General features: G+C 41.3%; 1 protein-coding gene across 6 annotated transcripts in view; it reads left to right on the top strand.

Moving 5' to 3' along the window:
* Nucleotides 1-13,202, top strand: part of ERMARD (ER membrane associated RNA degradation) — a 294,895-nt gene that overhangs the window by 203,598 nt on the left and 78,095 nt on the right. For all 6 annotated transcript variants that reach the window (XM_044290348.1, XM_044290351.1, XM_044290345.1 and 3 more), the window contains one exon: nucleotides 3,389-3,468. In XM_044290348.1, coding sequence (XP_044146283.1) covers nucleotides 3,389-3,468 — 80 coding nt within the window. The remainder of the gene's footprint in view (nucleotides 1-3,388; nucleotides 3,469-13,202) is intronic.

Here is a 13,202-nt window from a genome sequence, read left to right as displayed (position 1 = left end):
CGTTGGTGGCTCCTACCTCGCACGGTCTCCCTTGACAGGTCTTTCCTTCTGCCAGGTTGGCAGGTGATCACCACCGATGCCAGCCTGATGGGCTGGGGGGCTGTCTTCGGGTCCCTCACTGCCCAGGAGCAGTGGTCAGCGGAAGAGTCTACCCTGTCGATCAGTGTCCTGGAACTCAGGGCCATTTTCTTTGCCCTCTGCCGCTGGACGGTCTCCCGATCTGGATCCAGTCGGACAATTCCACAGTCGTGGCTTATTTGAATCACCAGGGGGGCACCAGAAGCGGGACTGTCCTCAGGGAAGCCTTGTGAATCCTGCGGTGGGCGGGAGCTCAAGTTTCCGCTCTCTCCGCAGTCTACATCCCCGGGGTCGACAATTGGGCGGCTGACTTTCTCAGTCGCCATCGTCTCAACCCGGGCAAGTGGTCCCTCCATCCGGAGGTGTTTCTGCACCTGTGTTAACGGTGGGGAACCCCAGACGTGGACCTTCTCGTCTGAACCTCAAGATTCCGGCTTATGTCGCCAGGCCCCAGGACCTTCAGGCTCTGGCGGTGGATGCTCTGGTTTTTCCTTGGTCTCAGTTCAGCGTCCTTTACCTCTTCCTCCTTTTCCGCTTCTTCCCCGGGTACTCAAACACCTCAAGGAGGCTTGGGTCCCGGCAATCCTGGTGGCTCCGGATTGGCCCCGCAGAGCGTGGTACGCAGACCTAGTGTTTCTGCTCGCCGGCGTCCCGCGGTAGCTTCCCCTGTGTCCCGACCTCCCTTCCCAAGGTCCGCTATTCCACCCAAATTTACCGCAACTGCGTTTAACAGTGTGGCTGTTGAGGTCGCGGTCCTGAGGTTCTGCGGTCTCTCGTTCAGACTATGCTTCACGTCCGCAAACCCCAATCGGCCAGGATTTATCACCGTACCTGGCAAGCGTATTTTTCCTGGTGGGAATCTGGCCAGTTTCACCCTCTCTGCTTATCTGTGCCTAGGATCCTGTCCTTTCTCCAGGCCGGTTTTGACAAGGGTCTTCGACTGACCTCTCTTAAGGGTCAGTTATTCGCCCTGTCCGTTCTTTTCCAGAGGTCTCTGGCTTCCCGTCCTCAGGTAAAGACTTTTCTCTAGGGGGTCGCTCACTGTGCTCCCCCCTTTCGTCCCCCTGTGGAGCCATGGGACTTGAACATTGTCCTTGACGCTCCTTTCGAGCCACTGAAGGATGTCTCTCTTTGCTTTGTTTCATTTAAGGTCGCCCTCCGTGTGGCAATTACCTCTATCCGCAGGGTCTCTGAGCTTGTTGCGCTTTCTTGCAAGTCTCCCTACCTTGTGTTCCACTAGGACAAAGTGGTCCTTTGTCCTCTTTTCTCCTCAAGGTGGTGTCCTCATTCCATGTTAATGAGGAGATTGTCCTTCCTTCTTTCTGTCCTAATCCCGCTCATCCCAGGGAGATCCCATCATCGTCTGTATCTTCGGTTAACGGAGTCTTTCAGGCGTTCCGACTCCCTCTTTGTTGTTCCTGACAGACCTCGTAAGGGTCTGCAAGCTTCCAAAGCCACCGTCTCCCGTTGGATTCGGTTGGCTATCAAGGAGGCCTATGTTGCAAAGGGTCGGGTTCCCCCCTTTCGGTTGACCGCTCACTCCACTAGGGTGGTCGGGGCCTCTTGGGTGGTTCGCCATCAGGCGTCTGCTTCCCAGGTCTGCAAGGCTGCCACCTGGGCTTCGCTTCATACCTTTTTGAAGTTCTATCAGATCCATTCCTTGGTCTCTGCCGATGCCTGCTTGGGTTGCAAGGTTCTGCAAGCAGCTGTGTGTTAGGTGACTTGCATGGCTGTTTCTTCCTTCCCTCGTGGACTGCTTTTGGACGTCCCATGATGCTGTGTCCCCTTATGCCATTCACGAGAAAAATTGATTTTTGTACTCCCCGTAAAATCCTTTTCTCGTAGGATGCATTGGACACAGATCCCGCCCTCTTTGGTTATTTCTAGACTTATAGTTTTTTTCCCGGGGATTTTTGTTCTCGTCCTATTTCCGATTAACTAAATTGAATGGGAATTATTTACGTACTATCCAAATTATATATTTACTGCCTAAATAAAGTACGCTGAAAACAGTTTATTATATTATCTATTAAAAGTCTCCACAACAAATTAGGCTTGGTAGGATGAAAGGGGATATCTCAGACTAATGATGCTGATCCTGCTAAAACTCCTACCACTAGAACTCCAATAAATGGAGTAAATTGTGTATAGTGTAGTTCCTCTACCAGCAAAGGGGAAATGGACATCCAGAAACAATGCACCAGATTGAAACAGTATATAGTGTGGCAGGTCTCCTAATGACGGGGAGAAACTGCACACCACACAATGTCAGGTTACACTGTAAGGATGGACCAACCCTCATCCGGTGGCTTATACACAGGAATGAACCACTGGGCTTCTATAATCGGCAAAAGTCAGTCTGTAGCTTTATTAACAGAAATATATTGCTCGACGCGTTTCTCTTATCCAACTTATTTGTTGGTTCATCAGGAGAAAGTTATAAAGTCCACTGCTATCCCTGAATATCACCCCCTCACACTGGGTGTACAACAGAGCGACAGGGAACTTCACAACATCTGACTGTAAATATGCTGCGTGCCACTGATATCGTGCATGCAGCACTAATCAATCACCGAGTCCACTGCTATTGCTAGATATTGTCCCCTCACACTGGGTACAGCCGTTAACAGGGAGCTCAGGATTGTCTTAACAGAGAATGTGCTGCACGCCACTGATGACGTGCGTGCAGCAGAGAGCCTCCGGCAGTGTCCTATTTCCTATTTCCGGCAGTGTCCTATTTCTGGTTTAGGACATGTTGGCTTTTTATTTTTGTTTGGTTGTTGCGCCTACTGCTTTTTTGACCAACTGGTTAGCTCCAGCATGTGCAGTGGATACAGCCCAGATGGGTGGAGCGAACACTTTTCTTTCTAGTGTCAGCCTCCTAGTGGCAGCTGGGCATATACCCATGGTGCTGTTTCCCCCAATGCATCCTACGAGAAAATGATTTTACGGTCAGTACAATTTTTTTTTGGACAATTCTGCCACTTTAGCGCTATAGCTCCTGTTCCTGCCAGACTCTGTATCCAATCATGTGACTGCTGCTGGCCAATCAATGGCCTCAGTGGCTACATGGGCACGAACAGACGAATTATTATGTGAAATGAGTGCTGTTTTCAATCTGTTTTTTTTTTTTTTTTTAGCCTCTCATTTCTAATGAACGCTGGTCAACCCCTTTAAGACTGCAGAGTCTAGGATAGCTTCTTTGAGAAAATAAAAAGAACAGTGTTTGTGGTTTTTTTTTTCTGATTCTTTCTTTCCCTATTGAAAACAACTTGGCCTGTAATAACAACCTCATTCTCACAATGCACAGGTATTACAATGCTGTGAAAGCTTCCAGAAGTGGGATCTACTTCCATTTCCATCTCTGTGTAATCCCAGTGAAAATAAGGAGTAAGTGTTTTTTATTTTTTATAAAAAATATATATGATTATATAATAAGCCGGTTTTCCCTTTTTTTTTTCTACATGGTCAGTTCTGTTTGCTCCCTGTGGTTTTTGCCCTATTTTCTGTAGAAAAATGTTCTTCATAAATGAATATTTTAATATTTGGACCAATGATTTCAAAGTTGATAGTTAGACAAGATGAGACGTGAACATCATTCAACAGCATTTATCATAAATCATCTGTTACCTCATTTTCCCCAATATAACTATCAGCACTGCCCCAGAGAAGATTGCAATTTACAAGAGCTCATTCGGCACTCTATTTGACTGATGCGCGGTGCACGTGTCCAGGATCGGCGTCCCACTTTATATATACATGGACAGGACCAGCGCTCGCAAGATGGATGCAATTCTTATCTGTTTATTGCCACATCAGAAGAAAATGACGCATTTCGACTCTACAATCGAGTCTGTCAAACAGGTATGTGTGTGAAAACAGCGGAAATTAAATAGCCCGCCAGTTCTGACGTCAGAAGCCATGACGTCAGATTGTCAAGGAAACAACATAAACAAAAATAATATTCTCAAGAACTATGGTGCATTCACAAGAACTATGCATTGCTATAATACTGACAAAATGGCAGTAATATAGAAATTACAGGACTATCATGATGAAAGATACATATCGAAATGCTATGGAAGGATGTGGGAGGGCAATAATCACAATGTCCATCATATTTTCTGTGAAAAAAAAAAGGAACAAAAAAAGGTTGCTATACAAAATATAATGCTACTAGTGTTGTATCATAAAAAGCAACTCATTTTATAATCACGATTCAAGCCATTTGGCTCCAGAGCCTGTAATCTGTGGATCCAAAAGGCTTCCCGCTTTTTCAATATCTTGATTCTGTCACCACTCCTCCGTGGTGGTAATACCCGCTCAATGATTTGGAAATGTAATTGGGAAACATAATGGCGGCATTGGTCAAAATGGACCGGTATCGGAAGTAACAGATTATTTTTCCGTATAGTGGACTTGTGCTTACAGAATCTGTCTTTTATCCAAGTCCACATGGATATTTCAAAATGTACACCACAAAATTGCTGCTACACGTAAAAAAGCCATTAATGGGAAATTTTTCCCCTGTATGTAGGTGGGTAAAATATTCCGCCTTGAATATGCTGGAGAAGTAAATACATTGCAAGCAAGCAAGCCTCTTTTTGGCGTAGTGTCATCTGTCGTGCCAAGGTTTTGTTACTTCCAATGTCTGCTTTAATTAACCACTTCAACCCCGCTAGCTGAAACCCCCTTAATGACCAGGCCACTTTTTACACTTCTGCACTACACTACTTTCACTGTTTATTGCTCGGTCATGCAACTTACCACCCAAATGAATTTTACCTCCTTTTCTTGTCACTAATAGAGCTTTCATTTGGTGGTATTTCTTTGCTGCTGACATTTTAACTTTTTTTGTTATTAATCGAAATTTAATGATTTTTTTTGCAAAAAAAACACATTTTTCATTTCAGTTGTAAAACTTAGAAAAACAAACAAAAAACGACATCCATATATAAATTTTTCGCAAAATTTATTGTTCTACATGTCTTTGATAAAAAAAATATGTTTGGGTAAAAAAAAAAATGGTTTGGGTAAAAGTTAGAGCATTTACAAACTATGGTACAAAAATGTGAATTTCCGCTTTTTGAAGCAGCTCTGACTTTCTGGGCACCTGTCATGTTTCCTGAGGTTCTACAATGCCCAGACAGTACAAACACCCCACAAATGACCCCATTTCGGAAAGTAGACACCCTAATGTATTCGCTGATGGGCATAGTGAGTTCATAGAACTTTTTATTTTTTGTCACAAGTTAGCGGAAAACTATTATTTTTTTTATTTTTTTTTTCTTACAAAGTCTCATATTCCACTAACTTGTGACAAAAAATAAAAACTTCCATGAACTCACTATGCCCATCACAAAATACCTTGCGGTGCCTTCTTTCCAAAATGGGGTCACTTGTCGGGTAGTTATACTGCCCTGGCATTCTAGGGGCCCAGATGTGTGAGAAGAAGTTTGCAATCAATATCTGTAAAAAATGACCGGTGAAATCCGAAAGGTGCACTTTGGAATATGTGCCCCTTTGCCCACCTAGGCTGCAAAAAAGTGTCACACATCTGGTATCGCCGTACTCAGGAGAAGTTGGGGAATATGTTTTGTGGTGTCATTTTACATATACCCATGCTGGGTGAGAGAAATATCTTGGCAAAGATATTTCTCACCCAGCATGGGTATATGTAAAATGACACCCCAAAACACATTGCCCAACTTCTCCTGAGTACGGCGATACCAGATGTGTGACACTTTTCTGCAGCCTAGGTGGGCAAAGGGGCACACATTCCAAAGAGCACCTTTAGGATTTCAACGGCCATTTTTTACAGATTTTGATTTCAAACTACTTCGCACACATTAGGGCCCCTAAATTGCCAGGGCAGTATAACTACCCCACAAGTGACCCCATTTTGGAAAGAAGACACCCCAAGGTATTCCGTGAGGGGCATGGCGAGTTCCTAGAATTTGTTAATTTTTTGTCACAGGTTAGTGGAATATAAGACTTTGTTAGAAAAAAAAAAAAAAATCAACATTTCCCGCTAACTTGTGAAAAAAAATAAAAAAATCTAGGAACTCACCATGCCCCTCACGGAATACCTTGGGGTGTCTTCTTTCCAAAATGGGGTCACTTGTGGGGTAGTTATACTGCCCTGGCATTCTAGGGGCCCTAATGCAAAGTAGTTTAAAATCAAAATGTGTAAAAAATGACCTGTGAAATCCTAAAGGTGCTCTTAGGAATGTGTGCCCCTTTGCCCACCTAGGCGGCAAAAAAGTGTCACACATGTGGTATCGCCGTACTCAGGAGAAGTTGGGGAATGTATTTTGGGGTGTCATTTTCCATATACTCATGCTGGCTGAGAGAAATATCTTAGCAAAAGACAACTTTTCCCATTTTTTTTATACAAAGTTGGCATTTGACCAAGATATTTATCTCACCCAGCATGGGTATATGTAAAATGACACCCCAAAACACATTCCCCAACTTCTCCTGAGTACGGCGATACCACATGTGTGACACTTTTTTGCAGCCTAGATGCGCAAAGCGTCCCAAATTCCTTTTAGGAGGGCATTTTTAGACATTTGGATCCCAGACTTCTTCTCACGCTTTCGGGTCCCTAAAAAGCCAGGGCAGTATAAATACCCCACATGTGACCCCATTTTGGAAAGAAGACACCCCAAGGTATTCCGTGAGGGGCATGGTGAGTTCCTAGAATTATTTTTTTTTTGGGCACAAGTTAGCGGAAATTGATTTTTTTTTTGTATTTTCTCACAAAGTCTCCCTTTCCGCTAACTTGGGACAAAAATTTCAATCTTTCATGGACTCAATATGCCCCTCACGGAATACCTTGGGGTGTCTTCTTTCCGAAATGGGGTCAAATGTGGGGTATTTATACTGCCCTGGCATTTTAGGGGCCCTAAAGCGTAAGAAGAAGTCTGAAAAAAATGTCTGAATGGAGCCTTACAGGGGGTGATCAATGACAGGGGGGTGATCAGGGAGTCTATATGGGGTGATTACCCCCACTGTCATTGATCGCCCCCCCTGTCATTGATCACCCCCCCTGTAAGGCTCCAGTCAGACGTCTGTGTGTTTTTTACGGATACATGGATCGGATCTGCAAAACGCATACGAACGTCTGAATGGAGCCTTACAGGGGGGTGATCAGGGAGTCTATATGGGTGATCACCCACCTGTAAGGCTCCATTCAGACGTCCGTATGTGTTTTGCGGATCCGATCCATGTATCAGTGGATCCGTAAAAATCATACGGACGTCTGAATGGAGCCTTACAGGGGGGTGATCAATGACAAAGGGGTGATCAATGACAGGGGGATGATCAGGAAGTCTATATGGGTGATCACCCCCTTGTCATTGATCACCCACCTGTAAGGCTCCATTCAGACGTCCGTATGTGTTTTGCGGATCCGATCCATGTATCAGTGGATCCGTAAAAATCATACGGACGTCTGAATGGAGCCTTACAGGGGGTTGATCAATGACAGGGGGGGTGATCAGGGAGTCTATATGGGTTGATCATGGGTGATCAGGGGTTCATAAGGGGTTAATAAGTGACGGGGGGGGGGGAGGGGTGTAGTGTAGTGGTGTTTTCTGGTACTTTACACAGCTACCTGTGTCCTCTGGTGGTCGATCCAAACAAAAGGGACCACCAGAGGACCAGGTAGCAGGTATATTAGACGCTGTTATCAAAATTGCATCTAATATACCTGTTAGGGGTTAAAAAAAATCACATCTCCAGCCTGCCAGTGAACGATCGCCGCTGGCAGGCTGGAGATCCACTCGCTTACCTTCCGATCCTGTGAACGCGCGCGCCTGTGTGCGCGCGTTCACAGGAAACCACGGCTCTCGCGAGATGACGCATATATGCGTGACTCTGCGCAGAGCTGCCACCTCCGGAACGCGAATCTGCGTTAGGCGGTCCGGAGGTGGTTAAGGTATCCCTTATATTTTTTGATCTTTTATAACAGATCATGGGTAAATTTTGAAATTCTTCTATGGCTGGGTATGCCTTCTTGATAAAGCTTTTTTTGTGGTGGTTTTGTTGTCCAATTTAGCCCTTTCTTGGTGTAGTAAAGAAACTGGATATCCTCTTGCTGTAAATTTTCGTGTCATATCATTGATTCTTGTCTCCCTGATGCTGATGCCTGAGACTATTCTGTCTACCCGTTGATATTGTGAGTATGGTAATGATTTATTTACCGCAGGTGGGTGATTACTTGTGAAATGCAGGAGATTATTTCTGTCTGTCCATCAGTAGAAGGGCACCCCGCTTGTCAGCATGTTTAAATTTTACACAATCATCGCTTAGCATAGAATTTAATGCATCTCTCTCCAATTGTGTCAGATTATGGGATCTAAACCATTTACCTTGTTTACAATAATGTAACAGTTGTGATACATTTCTCTGAACCAGTGATATAAATGTCTCCACCGGATGGTGTGTCTTGGGCGGCTGAAAATAACTTTTGATCCTTAAACTAAATTGTTGTAATGTTAACTGACTATGTTTAGACCCACTCTCCTTAGGAGATATTTCATCATTGGTGCAGAAGTGTGCTTTCAAACGTACATTACGGAAAAAACGTTGACAGTCCATTTCATGTTCAAAGGTGTCCAAATGTCCAGTTGGACTGAAGGATAAATCCCTTTGCAGTACTTGCAATTGGATGGGACTTAAAGGGAACCTGTCACCAGTTTTATGGTGTCCTAACTAAGGGCAGCATAAATAAGTGACTGATTCTTTTACCAAAATGCTGGGTCACTTTCTTTAATTAACCCAGTCAATCTGCCAACATCTTGTATTGAAAAGCTCCAGCTGATAACGAGGAGACATGAATATTCATGAGCTCCTGACTCTCCCCGGCCACCTGCTGCTGAATGACAGTTTGTTTCCATAGGAATCAGCAGCAGGTGGGCGGGGGAGTGGCTATAGCTCTGAATTAAATATACGCCGGACTCAATGACATCATGCCGGACTCGAATCAGCTCTATGGCATGTGGCATCTTTGTGTGTATATTATGAGGTAGTTTATGATTAATGATTGTATATAATTAGTTAGATTATAATCAAATATCCACATGACAGGTTCCCTTTAAGTTGTTAGAGGATATATTAAAGATTAAAGTCTCGTCTGTACCTCGGATCGCGTTGTCTTCGGGGCATTTATTCCTCCTATGATGGTGTCCTGCCCTTCTGGTGTTCTTTTTGCGTTGCGCGGTCTTCTCCCTAAAAAGGGGATGGAGGTCATGCGCCAGGATAATAATTGCTGCCAGAGCTAGAGGACTGGGAGTCTGTTCGCCGTGTGTACTGTCTGGACAACTGAATCGCGGTACTGAGTGAATCTTGCCATCTATAGATTATTTTTGTGAGATGATCCTCAGAATCTCTGGTAAATTTGTTACGCTTGGTTACTCTCTCTGTCTTTTCTGAGATCTGTGCAAGTTTTATCAATCTTGGATTTCAATGTGGCAAGATCCTCTGCCGTGAGTGAGTCTTGCAATTGTTGTTCAATAGAGTCAATCTTTGATTTAATATCTCTAATGGCACTTGTTGAGATATTTAATAGTGAGATTCATCAAATCATGCGAACGTTTGGTTCAGTATATTGGAAAACTGTTTGCAATAGTTAACCACTTCAACCCCCCTAGCTGAAACCCCCTTAATGACCAGGCCACTTTTTACACTTCTGCACTACACTACTTTCACCGTTTATTGCTCGGTCATGCAACTTACCACCCAAATGAATTTTACCTCCTTTTCTTCTCACTAATAGAGCTTTCATTTGGTGGTATTTCATTGCTGCTGACATTTTTTGTTATTAATCGAAATTTAACGATTTTTTTTGCAAAAAAATGAAATTTTTCACTTTCAGTTGTAAAATTTTGCAAAAAAAACTACATCCATATATAAATTTTTCGCTAAATTTATTGTTCTACATGTCTGATAAAAAAAAGAATGTTTGGGCAAAAAAAAAAAAAAAAGGTTTGGGTAAAAGTTATAGCGTTTACAAACTATGGTACAAAAATTTGAATTTCCGCTTTTTGAAGCAGCTCTGACTTTCTGAGCACCTGTCATGTTTCCTGAGGTTCTACAATGCCCAGACAGTAGAAAACCCCCACAAATGACCCCATTTCGGAAAAGTAGACACCCTAAGGTATTCGCTGATGGGCATAGTGAGTTCATAGAACTTTTTATTTTTTGTCACAAGTTAGCGGACAATGATGATTTTTTTTTTCTCTTACAAAGTCTCATATTCCACTAACTTGTGACAAAAAATAAAAACTTCCATGAACTCACTATGCCCATCACAAAATACATTGGGGTGTCTTCTTTCCAAAATGGGGTCACTTGTGGTAGTTATACTGCCCTGGCATTTTAGGGGCCCACATGCGTGAGAAGTAGTTTGCAATCAAAATCTGTAAAAAATGGCCTGTGAAATCCAAAAGGTGCTCTTTGGAATGTGTGCCCTTTTGCCCACCTAGGCTGCAATAAAGTGTCACACATCTGGTATCGCCGTACTCAGGAGAAGTTGGGGAATGTGTTTTGGGGTGTCTTTTTACATATACCCATGCTGGGTGAGAGAAATATCTTGGCTAAAGACAACTTTTCCCATTTTTTTTATACAAAGTTGGCATTTGACTGTAAAATATCGTCCAGCATTTCTCTATTTTTCAAGAAATGCTTTAGAAGGAGCCCAACAAAATGCGCAAAGTTCGTGATGAAAGATAAAAGTTAAAAGGGTTTAATTCGCATAAAAAGAAACAGTTACAAAGTTTAGGAAGAGAAAAATATAAAGTACAGCAGAAGAATCTCAAAAGATAACAAGCAAGCAATAAACCAATTTAGAATGAGTGAAGAAAAAGTGATTCCCTTAAAGTAACGTGTATGTGTGAATGTGTGTGTGGAGAGCACAGGTGTCTTGTCAATGAATGCTCTCCCAATGTCATGAGACAAAGCCTTTTTATAGGTTGACTCTCCATAGAGTTACATTGTATCCTAAATTTACCATTATAACAGACATATATGGTTAACAAGTAAAACCCCTTACATCATGGTTTTCTAAATTTCCTTATTTGTAAAGCTAATAATGATATGCTGAGTTAGGAGGATTCCTAACCTTTCCAAATACTATTGTCGTCTCAAGAACTGTCAAAATTGACACGTCACACAAGTGCTGACCTTTCATGGTCCTTAAAATACCCTATCCTACTAAAAAGTGTTAATATGTTATTTTACATTTCCCCCTGATTATGATTTTAAATCTAATTTTTCAATCATAACCTTCGCAATTATTCACCATTCGTATCACATTCATATCACATTCATTCATTGACTATGTTATAGCACTTGGTTGATTGATCAATTTTTGGTTCCGTATTCAATATAGAATTGGAATACTGAGTTCTTTTTAACATTTCTTTTAAAATGTTGTCTCCCTTATTAATTTCTTCCTTTATATTCCTATATGTTTTCCTAATCCTATACATAACAAAAACTTGATAGATAATACACAAAAATATAATAATAAATATAATAATAATAGGATGGGATAACGTATTCTCAACTGCTGTTTGTGTAGAAGATTTTGACCACATATTTACAGATTTCTTCAATTTTCCCCACCAAGACGTTCCAGACATGATATTCCATTCATGTTCTATTTCTGATAATTGTCCTTGTTTATGATTAAATGCAATTTCTGCTTCTTTTATTTGTTCACTTAATATTTTTAAAAAACCTTTATCCTTTTTAATTTCTTCTGTCCACTTATCCCACGGAAATGTTTCAATTTGAGTGAGATTAAATTGTACTGGAAGGGTTTTTAATTGATTTGTATTTATGGAAGAAATATTAAGTCTTCCTAAATTCATAGAAATAGCTTTCAAATCTCCTTCCAAACAATATAGACCTCTTGTCAAATTCTCGTAATGTATACAAGAAGAAAAGAATGCTACAACCTTTTCTTTCTCAGACATCACTTGTACACAAACTTTGTTTGGACCAACTTGAGTTACCAAATCATGAATTGAGTATACATTCTCAATTCGTGCATGGCAAGAAGTTTGATTATGGAAACAAGAATGATAAATCGCCTTATCTTGCTCCGGTAAACAGATTATTTTAGAAACAAAGTGTAGACATGAAGAAAGATCCAATTGTTCTATATGAGAACCATTATATGCAAATTCTGTATATTGCAATTGATAATAAATCAACTGTGTTTCACTCACAGGAATTCCTAAAACTATTATTGGAACGACCATTTGTTCTCTTCCAGCTACTGGAATCAATGAGGTCGCTGTACATGTGTTCTCATTACATCCTAACCACTTATTTACCCATAAATCTATGTGTCTCATACTGTAATTATATTCCATAGGTAGATTTTCCAATAAACCAAGTGGAGTAATTCCACTTTGTAAAGCCTGAGCCATTATTTTTAAATTTGTAGAATATTCTATTTGGATTTCCATACATGCCCTGGCTACTTCTGACTCTTGTTCACTTTGGATCAAACCTAAAGTAACATCTTGAAGATGTGAAACAGAAGATCCTAAAACAACTACAGAATTAACAATCATTTTCTCTAAAAGTTGGTTTAGACTTTTCTGTACTTTAATTCCTTTCTTTTCCAGATAACCTATGGTTTTTAAATCTGATTGTAATGAATTTACATTCATTGTATTTACCAAGCTTCCAAAGGTACCTATTCCTCCTAAAATACCTTCTACTATACCTCTTTTAGTTCTGGTTTGCTTGGAAACACTCCTTTTAAACCATTTTTCTAAACCTACCTCCATATTAGCAAGATGCTTTCCACATTTAGGATATTTTGATGATATTTTCCAGTCTGATATGTTAAATGTCCACATTATGGTGACATATTTACCATTCCTCAAAAGAGGCTTGGACTGGAAATGGTTAATCTGGAAAGGACTAGATGATTCAAATTTGACTTTGGTACAAATATTTTCTGTAGGTGACCATACAGTAACATTTACAGTTTCACATTGTTTATGGTTGTTTAGAGTAAATATGCAACACTGATAAATTCCTGAATCTTTAGGAGATGGATGATCTTGATAAAATATAAACTTTTTATCAAACCATTTCAC

The sequence above is a fragment of the Bufo gargarizans genome, chromosome 4 (genome assembly GCF_014858855.1).
Source record: "Bufo gargarizans isolate SCDJY-AF-19 chromosome 4, ASM1485885v1, whole genome shotgun sequence".
In the NCBI taxonomy this organism is placed as follows: domain Eukaryota; kingdom Metazoa; phylum Chordata; class Amphibia; order Anura; family Bufonidae; genus Bufo; species Bufo gargarizans.
The sequence above is the reverse complement of the archived record's forward strand: the minus strand, read 5'-3'. Positions and strand labels throughout refer to the sequence as shown.